This window comes from Rhineura floridana, chromosome 5 (genome assembly GCF_030035675.1).
Source record: "Rhineura floridana isolate rRhiFlo1 chromosome 5, rRhiFlo1.hap2, whole genome shotgun sequence".
Taxonomy (NCBI): Eukaryota; Metazoa; Chordata; class Lepidosauria; order Squamata; family Rhineuridae; genus Rhineura; species Rhineura floridana.
This window is the reverse complement of record NC_084484.1, coordinates 98,603,249-98,617,581: the sequence shown is the minus strand read 5'-3', so window position 1 is coordinate 98,617,581 and position 14,333 is coordinate 98,603,249. Positions and strand designations below refer to the sequence as shown.

Sequence of the window (14,333 nt, the reverse complement as noted above, 5' to 3'; positions counted from 1 at the left end):
TACACACTTACCTAGGAGCAAGTAACTCAATGGTGCTTAATTCTAAATAGACATGTATAGGATTGCCTTGTCAGCTGCATAAGTGGAGAGTGAACAACATGAAATGACAAAGAGGAATGCCCAGGCAAATTCTCCATCCATTCATTTTAATAAAGCAGATATAAAACAAAGCTGATATGCTTTGAGACAGAGGAGCTACAGGGTCACAACAGGTACAAAAGGAGCTCTTAAGGCAAAAGGTACAACTATGTACCTGTGATACTTAATATAGGTTTACAAAGCTGAACCTTGTCTGAAAGTTAAGGTAGAATTGTATTTTTTCAGATGTCACCAAGCTGGTGCCCTCCAGATGTTGCTGGACTACAGCTCCCATCAGCCCCAGCCAGCAAGCTCATGCTGGTCGAGGATGTGGAGTTGTACTCCAACAACATCTGGATGGCACCAGCTTGGCAAAGGCTGTATTACTTTATATAAGGTGATCAGCCCTATGATAGTGCAAGACTTCTCCTCTAGCTTTACCAATTTAGAGCTGCAAGAATGTGCAGAGCTTGGAAAAGTTACTTTTTTGAACTACAACTCCCATCAGCCCCAGCCAGCGCCATGCTGGCTGGGGCTGATGGGAGTTGTAGTTCAAAAAAGTAACTTTTCCAAGCTCTGGAACCAGTTGTACCTTCCAAGCAACACTCTCTCTTCTACAAAATAGTGGTCTCTAATAAATCTGTTTGTCCTATATTTATTCAGTATATGTTTCTTTCAAGCACAACAAGACTGCAAAACGAGAAAAGTAGCTTCACTCTACTCTGATTTGTGAAGTGTTCCCTCCTGGCCGCCCCATTTTTCCAGTGAAATCATTCGCAATTGCTGTATCAGGTGTTGGGAACTTTTGGCCCTCCAGATGTTGCTGAACTACAGCTCCAATCAGTCCCAGCAAGCATAGCCAATGGTCAGAGATGATGGGGGTTTTGGTCCTGCAACATCTGGAGGGCCAAAGGTTTCCCACACCTGTGCTATATTTCAAGTTGAAGTTGCAGAATATTTTATAGGTTTAAACATCTTGGTTCTCTTTGAAAATTTGCCAGAGGAATTTGAAATAACTCTACCACAGAAACAGGGACTGGCTTAAATGAGTAACTCTTAAATAGTCCTGCAATGAAATCAAAAGAGTAAGGTTCCCAGAGGCTAAGGCTAAAAGGGTCACTTCCTGTTGCCATTAAAATGGGATCAGACACTAATAGTCCGCATAATCTTTATATGGGGACACAATCAGGTAGAACAGACTGCATATGCAACACAGTCTGGGAGAGAAAATGTTTAATCTTCAGTTCCTCAGAAGAGGACTGAAATGCTTTCTGGAATTGGCAAACTGTGGGCACATGAATATTGTGAGCTAAGTCCTTTGCCTTCCTTATGGTGATACCAGCAATAAGAAGTGAGATGGCATAACCCTAGTTAGGTCTGCCAGATTTTAGACAAACCATTTCCTCCATGAACACCTATGGCTCAGAGATTATTGTGATGGATCTTGCAACAACTGTCAAATCTAGAATTACAGGCAACTGAATCCTCAGACCTGAGTACTTAACTTAAATTTGCATTCCATCACAATCAGTGGGCTAATAAGTTAACTCTTCCTATTTGGATGGGAAGTACCGGATTTTAATTGGAAAATTCCACCCCACTGCTTCCAGTTGTGATGGTCTTATTGTGCCTTTGTTCAAGTTCGTTTTTACCTTTCCTGTGGTCACATAAGTCAATTGTCAAAGGGTTCAGCTGCAGGTTTCAGCATCACCATGAGGGGAAAGATAGATGAATGGGGGTGCCTGAATGATACAAGACTTTTAAAAATGTTTTAACCTAGCTGGGGATATGCATTTGGGCCCCTCTGGGCAGCAAAATGTCTGGGTTGGCACCGGGATAGCTCTACTTTCTTGCAAACTGTGCAAGGTCTGGATGCTAATAACTAAGACTTTATTTAGTTAGAACTGTTCAGTTGTTTAGTATAACAACTCCCTTAGATCAGAAGGTACAAACAGGGTAGAACAATGGTTCATTCTACAGGCCAGACTTACAACTTTGTAATATAAATTAGTTTTACTTTCAGCAAATACATAATTTGAATGAATAAGGTTCATACGGTTGTTTTAGGAGTAAGCTCTATTAGTCCTATGAAATTTATTTCACAGCAAATATGTAAAGCATGTATATGAGGAATTACAACAAAATCTGAGATGGTCCTAATAAATCTTCATGTGTAGTAGATGCTACCTGCTTAGTTTTAAACCATGAATAACTGGAATTCTTCATTGCTAACTGGGCTTCTCCATTATTAACAATGATACAGTGCATATTGTAGCAAGAAATTCTGATATTTCAAGAGATGATTGAAACGTTCAATATCACTAATACTCAAGTTCAAAACCCAGTAAAAGAAACTATGATTAATAATATACTTTGAGTCCTTTTCACTGTGTTTTGTTTTTAGTCCTTCTTTCTCCAGTAGATTTAGACAAATAATGTTTTTTTTTTTTAATGGGGAGTTGGAACAGAGTAAATTGTGTACTATTGATAAGAGGCAAGAAAGTGGAGCAAGCAGACTAAGAAGCAGGAATGCGGGGGTAGTAGTATTCCAATTCAGAAGTATTTTAATTGCACTTTTTAGTATGAAAATAGACATACAAATGCATGGTGGCTGCTTCTCAGAAAGAACTCTCCTCCCCTGTCTTCTGATAATGCCCATTGAAACAAACTGGACATGACATCATCACATTCAAAGTTTCCCCACCCTTGCAAGCAGCAGTCATAAGAACATAAGAAGAGCCTGCTGGTTCAGGCCAATAGCCCATCTAGTCCAACATTCTGTTCTCATAGTGGTCAGCTCAATGAAATTGGGAAAACTGAAGGGAGCAATGACATCACACAACACATTTGTTTCATGAGATGTTACCAGGGAAAGAGAATAAGTGACTCTGCTGCTTTTGATGGCAGCTTTACATTCTCTGTACCATCTACTTCCACCCTTAGGATGGAATGCCCAGTGGCTTCAAAGAATGCATCCACACTCATTAAAGCAGGACTAATTAGTGATGGGTCTGTTCCTATATTTAATCTACCACAGTTCCTTGCTGAAATAGTTTAATCCTGGTTTCCCCCTTTCTCTTTATATTGAACAATGGAGTATAGTTATATATACTGTGTGTACATAAATATATAAAATCAGGGGATCACAAGCAGGAGATGGCAGAGATTAAAAGGGGAAAGAAGTGGTGCCTTAATTTTGATTGGCTGCACTAGCTGCAAATATTTCTCTGTAAAAGCAGACTACAAATAGCATTATATGATCTTAGAGCATCCATCAACCCCTGACCTGGTTGTTACTGCCACTTGACCTGCTGAATTGCATTGATCACTGCTATAGCTGAACTGTGTGGAAAATAAATCAACAACCAATGTGCCCCCTTTCCCTTCCTCTTTTGTAAGAGCAGATGTGCAGCTTTTGCAAGACTGCCCACATTTATAAACAAACAGAACACTTTTGAAGACAATTAAAAAAGAAAAATTATACTTTGGAACAAAACATAGTTGCCATAAGAGTCACAAAAAAGATGAACATGCGGACTACAGTGTCAATCTGAATTGCCATGCTAGGCCAAGCTTATTTTATTACATACATTCTGCTTTCTAAGTACTAGTTATGTTCATAATGTAAACATGAAGCATACAGAGTTAAAATTCAAGGCCACAATATTTCTGATTGTCCCTTTCTGTGTCTTTGGTTGGCCGAGATCAACTCGTAGTGTATAAATGCATAAGTTATATAATTATTATATAAAAAGGGAAAAAATAACATTGATTTGTATATTTCATTCTGACAAACGCACAGCGTTCGCGACTCGGAAAAGAAAAACTGGCGCTGCCTAAAACAAATATCTACATGATTTCAGACTTTGGCAACTGGGGATTGTCTCTTACCTTCAACCAGTAGAAAACAAATTCCCTTAAGAAAAATGAGGTCCTAAGCGTTACTTTTAAATATTAGACAATTCCAGTTTTACATTTTTATAAAGAGATGCATACTCTGAAACTAAAACTTTTCTCTTCTTGGACTTAAAAAAAATCAAGTCTTTTCTTTGATAATACTGCAAATGGCATAATAGTCAGCACAATGTTTCTCAAGTCCAAACAAGTAATTCTTCATAGTTCAAATACTGTTCAGTTTTCAGTTTCCCCTATCTCTAAAGGAAATGTTGTCTCCTTCACTCTTATGACTCTTTCCTCCTCTTACCCCTTTCTACTTCATGTATCAGACCCAGGGGTTCTTGTGCAGCTCCATTAATTTCAATAAAACTTGCACAAGAGGACTTCCTGATATGTTGTGTCCTTAGTCTACAATCACACACTTGTCCTTCAGCACATTCTCAAATCCCAGTATTTGGCTCAGAGCTCTTTAACACTGTCAAGGAATCGTAAAGCTTGCATTTTCTTCACAGTTTTGAAATAGCTGATATTGCCCTCTTAATAATGGAATGCATTTAGGTTCATCTCAGCTAATTGTTGCACTCAAAATCAGGTTCTGCTTAAGACAAATATCTATGACACTGTTCCGTAAGTTTGTAATTTAAAAAGTACAGGTAGTTTTTTATGCATTCATATACGCATGTACTGTATCCTAGTTCATAATAGAATTATCCTTATATTGCTGTAGTAGAGTCCCAGTTTGCATTATAATGATATCAAATGTGACATAAAAGCTTATAAACCTTTTCTGACCCTCATTTTGTAGTTTATCATCACATATTTTTACCTTGAACAGCATTTCATTATTTGACCTGTAAATTTGATGTCAACATACTTTTTACATAGTAGCATCTTTAAACTTCTTCAATACTCTTCTGTAATCCTTATATTTTTTTAAAAAAGAAAAAAGCATTTTATATGGCATTTTTCTGTCCGAGTCAACCTTGTCATGTCTTTTAGGCACTTTTTGTTCATATCCTCCAATAAAATTCATTATAATCCATTATATTCCTTGGAGAAATGTTCTTTTAAAATATTTTTCTTTCTTTAGTAGTAAGTGCCAAGGTGAGAAGGCATATGGGTAGCTGGAAGCCTAGTGTTAGGATAGATACTTCCAGCTGGTGAATTCCAGTATGGAGTGGGTCCGGCAAAAAAGTTGGAGGAAGTGACAGGCAAAGCTGGAGCATGGGGAGCAACAAAGTTCATTTTCTGGGGATGTGCATGGTAGGAACTCATGTAGGGCAGGTCTGAGGGATATTTGTACATGGATGATTCTGGAGGATGTGGCTGGAGGGCTTGAGCAATTCCATGGAAGTCAAACTTGTAGGCATAACGCTTACCATGGACTTTAGTCATTATATTTTTGTCATAGTAGTAACGGAGAGCACGACTGAGCTTGTCGTAGTTCATGTTGGGTTTGCTCTTTCTCTCCCCCCAGCGTCGGGCTACTTCATCGGGGTCTGTCATCTTGAACTCTCCATTGGTGCCCTCCCAAGTGATACAATTAGAATTGGAGCTATCTGACAGGAGCTCCAACAAGAACTGCCAAAGCTGTATCTGCCCACTCCCTGTGGGCAGGAAAAAAATGAGGAAAATGAGCAGAATCATAGCTAAAGACTTATAGGTTTGTATTTCCAGAAATGCTAGATCCAGTTTAGAAAATATTTGAAGAACTGCTTATCTCCCCCAATCAGACTTGATCACCTAACCAGGCTCTATAGATCATGATGTAATATACTGTTTTCTTCACTTGGGAAGATCAGATTTATCTTAAAAGCCTGTCCAACGTTTTTCCAACTGGACAGTTGACTGTAAGATTCAGGCAGCTAATCACTGGAGTTTGGGCAAAGACATGATGAACATAAACATGCTTACTGTAAAAACATTCATTGGAGTGTTGTAATTTTGGGGTGAGATCCAAAGTAACATTAGCACAAGAAGTTTGAGAGCTGATGTTACACAATTATAAATGCATAGCTCAATACTACTACTACTACTACCACTACTAGCAGTAGTATTCCCAGCAATTGTGCTAGGGGTTGTGCAACATCATTCCCAAGTGCAAGATATGCCTTATATTTGGCTGTTATGTTACAGTAAGAATAAGGTACCCGGTAACGGAATGGCTGTTGTGCAAGCAGACTGCCATAATTGGAGATCCCCCTTGGTTTCAAAATTTTATTTTGAAATTGTGATGTTTATTGTTCAAAATGAACTTAGCCTAAAACAGAAAAAGAAGTTTGGCAAAAACTTATTGCCCATTTCCAGTATTTAGGGGAAAGTAAACAGTCTATTATTTTTCTGACTGAGTTTGACATTTGAGCAGAAAATTTCCAAAATATAAGTTATTCTGTCACATTAGGGAAGAATTGTTTCTGAATTGTTTATACTTATAAAACACCAACACTTTACTGTTAATTCAGGAGCAGTTAATTATGTCAAGAATTGTGACAGAACAAGTGAACAGAACAATGAGAGTTGACATAAATGTTTGGTGGCATTTCTTTTTTTATGTATAGTTTATTAGGGTTTCACATTATTACAATAAAACGGTATAATCTCTTGTTCTCTCCTCACCCACTCCCAGCTTCCCTCCCTCCCTCTGCCCTCATGACTTTTTTTTTTAATGGTTACAACATTTCCATTTCTGATGTTCAGTTGTTTGGCGTGTTATGCAGTGCTCAGGTCCATATGCTCAGATGGTGGCATTTCTAACAGTATTCAAAGTGAGCTTTATTGATAATGGTAGATCAGCTTATTTGTTATAGAGCTAGAAATTGGAATTCTTTATACTTATAGTAACACCAAGGATATAAAGGGATTGATTTCTATTCTTCTTCCAAACAGTATGCAAAGTGGCATTTTAGATATAATCCATATTAATGAACATACTCTAGGTTACTAAATCAAGAATTAAAGAAACAGACTATTAGTATTACTAGAATGCTTCCATGAAATATGAACACATTTTACCCTGCTATTAAAGTCCCAGCAGTGTGAATAGTATAATGGTTAAGGGTAGGCTGCTGTTCAATACCCACTTACCTGGAAGTAAGCCTCAGTGGACTCAATCAAGTCAGTGCAGCTTACTTCTGAGTAGATAAGTACGCCATTGCACTGTAAAGGATATATTATAGCCTGATCCTTTTTCTTTGAAGTATGTCCACTGAATTCAATGGGACACATGCCCTGATAGGAAGCACTCTTAGGACTGCAGTCATTAAACTAAGGAACCAAGTTAATGGCTATATAAGCCTTTCACTAGTTTTTCTCAAGCAGCACCCCACCTGTCATGTGGCAAACCTCTTCTGAAACTGACAGGAGTGAGGGGAGCAGATGCCTTTGCTTTCCTATTAGCTCCTGTTAGCATTTGGTTAATTAAGGTCACACATGATTTTGACAATGACAAACTTCAGCAGAATACAATGATATCTATTTCAGGAATATGAAACCTGTAGCTCTCAGATGTTGCTGGACTACACCTCCAATCATCCTGGACCACTGGCCATAATGGCTGGGACTAATGGGAGTTGGAGTCCTACAACATCTGAACGGTCACAGGTTCCACATTCCTAATGCATTTCCATCATTCTGGTGTTAAGTTTGCAATACATTTCCATCTGCTTTACTATATAAATTTTCAAGATAAAAATCCTAAAGTAGTAGTATTTCTTCATACCTGGATTTGCAAGACGGCTGCTAGTTGGGCCTAGGATTTGGTAGGGATCTAAATAAAGATAAAAATAGACAAAAACCAAAATGATGCATGAGCATCAAGAATGTTTCTCAGCTACAGCTGAAAAACTAATGTGTAAAATCGGAATATGACAAAATAGTTTTGGCATTCTATACATTATTTGCAAAAAATAAAGGATTTTATATAGATTAAAATAAATAAATAAATACAACACAGAGCTTTGTTTTAAATGATGTTACAATACAAAAGTAACCTTTAACGATGCTGGCTGAATGAATATAGGATTGCAACTAAATCCTCTACACTAGCATACTGAAGTTTGGATAGTGTAGTGATGCAATCTTTAATCAATATGTGCTACTATGGCATAACTATGAAGGTTTAAGGAGAAATGGGTGCAATTGGAGTACGGTGGAGAAGGATCAGCAGAGCGATGAGCTTAGTCCAGAGCCTTTCCTCGCCCAGGACTAAATCCCACCTGTCCTACTAGCATAAAATTACAAACAAAATAGCTGTTATAACTAAATGTACCCCACTTTAAAACCAGTAGTTCCAGTGAAACAGATTGTTATGCAATAGATGCAGCCACATCTGGTAGGATGTGGTAGCCAAAATAGTGCCCTCCAGATGTTGTTGGGCTACAATTCCCATCATCCCTGGCCTTTGGTCATGCTAGCTAACGCTGATGGAAGTTGTAGTCCAACAACATCAGGAGACTACCATGGCTGGCTACCCCTGCAGTAGGAGGATGGAGTAATAAGGAACTCCACTCTTCTGTTTCACAATGCAGTGGTCTTTCTCATTGACCTATCTGGCATCTCATAAGATTGTGTCATATGAGCCTATTGTTGTAGTTTCCATTTTTCCTTCTCTGAAAGTTAACATTTTTTCCTTCTCCTTCTCCTCGCAAAAATTTGGTACCCCAACAGACATGTTAATATGCATTTTTATTAGCCTTCAATGTATAGCACCTTTGCATCTATTGTGCAACTTAATCTCTTCTCCTGGTGTGTGTGTGTGAGCGGGGGGGTTCAACTTGAAGGCTTCCTTGCAGTCATTCGGCAATGACCATCTGAGCTAGGGGGAGACAAGCAGAAGTCTGTTTGGCCTGAAGATGAATTAGACCCTATAAAACAACCTGAACAAACAGAGAAACCCTCAAGGGAGAGGTTTCAGTGCTCAATGAATGTTTGAAGGGACCCCGTTTCTTCCTATGTCCTCAAGAGGAAGAAGCTCACTTTGGAGGTCAGGACGTAATAACAGATGGCTGCAGCACCAATGTTCAAGATGCTGCATGGGGATTATGGTAATTTATCTCCCATGATCCAAGGCAGAATAAGAAGCTGCAGTTTCAGTAGGCTGGCAGCAACTTTTTCCATTTAGAAGATGGTAGGCCAACTCAGCCACTCCTATTTCTCATGCACCAGAGTTGCTTCCACCTCCTACTTCATCCTTGGCCCCAAGATAAGCTTTTTCCTCTGATGATCAGGACAGGCTGGTGGGTGGCTGGTGTATGCATGAGCAGAACTGAGGCAGGTGGCCCTCTTCAGGCAGACTGTGCTGCCTACCCTAATTCACTAGTTTTACATCTTATACTGATCTGTCCTTTAACTTTTGTGTGATAGCTATATGCAGCCATTTGTGTTAAAACTGTTTGTTTGAAAAGCAAAACCTTACAGCCTGCACTATATAAAACAGTTTCATGGCAGTACAGATATCCAATTGCAATGTTGATATTTGCTGTTGATAGCTAATTGCCCAAATCTACTCAAATTATTGTCAGATTAATGAGTGGTTCCACTGCATCCTTAATACACACAACATAATTATGTTAACTGTAGGCATACCTAACTGAGGACGCTGGTCTTCTGTTTTGGGCACGGTTGAAGAAGATGCCTGGGCTGCTAGAAAATAAAAATAATAAACACATGCATCATTTTTTTCAGTTTGAAATAACCCACTAGGACTATCTGCATCAGGAAGAAAAGTGGTGACCCCTCAGCTAAGAAGGAGGAAACCACTTAGCTACTTGTTTGTTTAATAACTGTCTCACAAAGTATTAGTTTATTTATTTGATTTATGGATTGATTCCCACGAAAACATCTAAAAAAAATCAACAATAAAAACAATTTCAAATCCAATACAAGGTACTGACTGGGATAAAAATCTCCACTTAAAAGGATTCTTGAAAAAAATATGAAATGGATTCTTTGTTGCAGGAAGAGCAGGCAGAAATGTAGGTACTATTCACAGTTGCACAACATATTCTAGATACCACAGAAAAGATCCAAATAATTGGTATGCATGTGTCAATCTTTAATCAGGCCAGAGTCAAGACAGAAAACAGATGAACTATGATTTGAATGTATTCATGCAGGGTCGTCAATGGATTAGTTTGCATTTGAAATTTAATTATCAGAACCAAATTCTTCAGCAAAGCTATTTCCAGGCAATTTTATCTGTTATGAAAGAATATGAAGATACTTTACCTTTTGGCTGGGGAGCAGGATGACTATGACTTGTCCAGGCTGACCTCCTGGCCTGTTCATAAGGTATATCTGTGTAAAAGAGAAAATATTTCAAATATGTAAAAAACAGAAAGAAAAAAACTCCTGAGGTCAAATCTCTCCATAAATGATCATTCCTGAAATAAGTAATGCTCCTGATAGTAAAATATTCACCATAGTTGAACCCACTGTAAGAAATCAAAATTTGAAGTCGCACCTGTCATAGATTGCCAGTTCATTTCTGAGTGTTCAAGCTAGTGTTTAGAGCTCTAAACAACTTAGGCCCCAAATATCTGAAAGACTGCCTCCTTCCCTACAGATCTTTTTGGGTGATATGATCAGCAGAGGGGACCTCTTGGTAGTTCTGCCACACTCAGGTTTGGGTGGTGGCCCAGTAGAGGCATTCTCTGTGGGAGCCCCTAAGTTGTGGAATTCCCTCACCACAGAAATGTATCTGGTGCTTTCACTATACAGCTTTCAGCAAATGCTGAAAAAGCACCTCTGTACCCTGGCATTTGGCACCTGAGATGTGTGTCTTCAGAACCCACCCTATTCCTGGGACTGTAATTTGTTTTAACTGTTTTTAATGATGAATTTTAAATTGTTGTAACCTGCCCTGGGACCTGCTAGTGAAGGGCAGGTAATAAATATGATGACAGTAATAATAATAAAAACATCAATTGAAAGTCTGCAAAATAATATCTTCACGGAGAACCTGTGGTCCTCCAGATGTTTCCAGTTCCTAGAACCCCAGCCAGCATGGTCAGTGGTTACAGATTATGGGAGTTGTAGTTCAACAACATCTGGAGGCTTACAGGCTCTTTATCTATGGAATGAAAGCCTCCTGAATAGAAGCCTCTTTGTCCTCATTCTTAAGAAGTTTCCAAATTCTTCATGTGCATACATATCTTGCCAACAATCACAAATGGAAAACATGTAATTACCATCAAATAGGCAACTATGAACATTCTCTTCCATTTCTACATTGCAAATCTGTATAGCTCTGCATGCTAGATTTACCTGCAGCAACTAATTCTATGAGCTTTCACTGTAGAACTCATGGCTTTAAATATGATTTGACACCATAAAATCCTTTTTTGACTTTGGGTGAAGACATCCTCATTTAATTTTAGTTGTTGCTGCTGCTGCTACATCTTAAAGTTCAGTGTTCAGCACCGTTAGAAATTGTGTCCTAAGACTCATTGATTGATTGATTGATTGATTGTGTCCTAAGACTGTGGCACTCACCAAGAGTCTGGCAATGAATCCCATCTGAAGCAAGCTTCATCTGAAACAATTTCATCATTTTGGAAGGAACCAAACCCCAAAAGAAAAGCTGACACGTCACCAACACAAAATATGCTACATTCCTAGTAACAAAACAAACAGATGCCAGAAGGCATGTGGCTTCAGGCCTGGCACTGAAATGGCCTTGGACAACCTGCTTGATGACATCTGTCAGGAGAGAAATAGGGGAAGTGCTACCCTGCTCCTTCTTGATCTCTCAGTGGCTTTGATACTGTTGACCACGGCTTCCTTCTGGGGTGTCTCAGAGAGGTGTGGGTTGGGGGCACTGTGCTTCAGCGGTTCCACTCATACCTCCAGGGCCGCTTCCAAAAAGCAGTTATGGGAGGCTACTGTTCAGCACCATGGGAGCTGTCCTGTGATGTTCTGCAGGGTTCCATCTTGTCCCTCATACTATTTAACATCTATATGAAGCTCCTGGGAGCTGTCATCAGGAGATTTGGAGTGAGGTGTCATCAATATGCAGATGACACTCAACTTTATCTCTCTGTTTCATCTGAATTGGGAGAGGCAGTTGAGGTGCTTGAACTGCTGCTTGGAGGAGGTAATGGGCTGGACATGGGCCAATAAATTGAGGATGAATCCTGAAAAGACAGAGGTGTTATGTGTCCAGAGTTCTCATGTCCAGGAGGTGTTCTGGATGGAGTTGCACTCCCCTTGAAGGAGGAGGTCTGTAGCTTGGGGGTGCTTTTGGATCCACTGGAGGCTCAGGTGGCCTCAGGGGCTAGGAGTGCCTTTTTTCACCTCTGGTTGGTCCACCTGCTGCAGAACGTCCCAGCTAACAGAAACTGAGCACGTGTGGCAACAAGCATGGGGTCATTAGGGGTAGGGTTTGCATGTGTGCCTCTGCCTTCTGCCCATGGACACATCATTTGTGTGTTCAGGCAAGACTATGCATATAATTGAGGCATGCTCTATACAGTTGTATATGTTATATATTCAGTACTAATATTTTGTGTAAGAGGATAGAAAAGGATGGGAAGAAGATCAGTAAGCCAGACTTTAGCACATTAAAAAAAAAGAAAAGAAAGAAAAAATGCATGCTGCATACCTGGCCTGGTGGGAATTCTTTGTGCTGTTTCAGGATAAACTGAAGTATTTGGGAAGATAAAAGCTGCACCTCCTAGATACAAGAAGAAAACAGAGATAAGGATAATTTACAATACGTATTAGAACAAAGCTTATGAATATGTGTATTGGAGTTGGACTATGATAAAGCATCTGATCTCTCTATCAGGTGTTCAAGTGAAATCAGTCTTAATTCCAGCATAGTATATGGCAGAAAATCCAGGAAGCAAGAAGAAAAACACATTCATATTTTCCAGTTAAGGAAAGCTGTACTAACATTTCAACTATTTGTTTTGAAGAGTTTAAGTTTGCTCAATCTTTATCAAAGTCAACATTAGGCTTTCCAGGCACATCAGTTATTTTTCCGACCCTGCATACCCCTTGTTGCTGCCTGTGGTAACTCATTATGAGCTGGTTATTCTGGGGCAGAATGGGGAAGCCTGGTAAGCCAAACATGGCTGTAGACTTCAAGCTATTACCCATCACCTAATACACACATCATTCATTGCTGTACTCAAGGTCAACTTAGTTTTAGGAGGAAAAAGAACTTGAAGAAATTAATATTCTCTCTAATATGTGAAGAACACGAAAGCAGAATTGGAAGACACATACACCCTCCTTACTATTCATTTTACAGGGAGAAAGTGCAGTGGTTAAGAGTTTTGGACTAGAACTGGGGAGACCCAAGCTCAAATCCCATTCAGTGTTGGACTAATCACTCTTTCTCTCAGACTAATCTACCTCACTGGATTGTCATGAGGATAAAAGAGGGGAAAGGGAAGAGCCATATGCACTACACTGAACTCCTTTGGGTAAGCATGAGCTATAAATGAAAAAAAAAACAATGAGAGAGTGTGAAAAACTCATCGTTGAAACACAGGGTTAATGCTATGTTCCATACTGTGGTTTATTCATTCATTTATTATTTGCACGCATAGCACTGCCTTCACCAAATAGCCTCAAGAGCAGGTTACAAATTGAAAAGAAGTATAGTGTACAATTAAAATCGTAAAATAAAATCACAAAAACAACAAACATCAAAATAACAGAACAGCAGTACACAGCAATGCACTGCAGTGCTTGTTTCCAATGTTATGTTTAAAAAGCATGGATATGTGTAGCTGAATCTTAAAATGTATGAAAATACAGTGAGAAGGATGACACATCATGTCTGTTCTAAGAGAACATTTGTGCACAAAAAAAACAGGAATTGCAATCTCAAGTGATTTAAAATTATATTAAGCACACTGCTTGGTGTCGAGATATGGGACCATCTGGGAACTCTATATATGCTGCCTTGAATTCCATTATGGAAGATAGTGAAGATATAAAAGTAGTGGTGGTGGTGGTAATAATAAATAAAATCATAGTGAAAACCACAGTGAGTTTCTAAAAAGTGTTCAGAGTCAAGAATGAACTTTCTGTTTCTTATAGAGCTGTTATTTCTGGTCACTATAAGTCATCAAAACCCTCAGGCATGATAATGAGATATCCCAAACTTTTATTTCATCAGATTAAAGACATAGTGTTTTCATATATCTATGTTGTCTTCTGATGCACAATTTCAAGAGCTTTATTTTAATTTCCTTACCTATAACCCAAATATGAACCACATTTATTTCTAGATACTGAGAACCAATAAGATGTTTCTTTCCTTACCATTTATGACCTAATCCAATGAGCTATGCAGTAGATCTTGATCAAGTTGTGGCCTTGTACATAACTCACACCACAAAATTGAT

The 14,333-nt window shown here is 38.9% G+C and overlaps 1 protein-coding gene across 4 annotated transcripts in view; it reads right to left on the bottom strand.

The window, feature by feature from the left end:
* Positions 1 to 653: 653 nt before the first annotated feature.
* The window catches only part of ERG (ETS transcription factor ERG), a 118,624-nt gene continuing 104,944 nt past the window's right edge, over positions 654 to 14,333 (bottom strand). For all 4 annotated transcript variants that reach the window (XM_061627670.1, XM_061627671.1, XM_061627668.1 and 1 more), the window contains 5 exons: positions 12,575 to 12,646; positions 10,201 to 10,269; positions 9,559 to 9,615; positions 7,694 to 7,741; positions 654 to 5,582 (listed from right to left, as the gene is read on the bottom strand). In XM_061627670.1, coding sequence (XP_061483654.1) covers positions 5,062 to 5,582; positions 7,694 to 7,741; positions 9,559 to 9,615; positions 10,201 to 10,269; positions 12,575 to 12,646 — 767 coding nt within the window. In that variant the 3' untranslated portion in view covers positions 654 to 5,061. The remainder of the gene's footprint in view (positions 5,583 to 7,693; positions 7,742 to 9,558; positions 9,616 to 10,200; positions 10,270 to 12,574; positions 12,647 to 14,333) is intronic.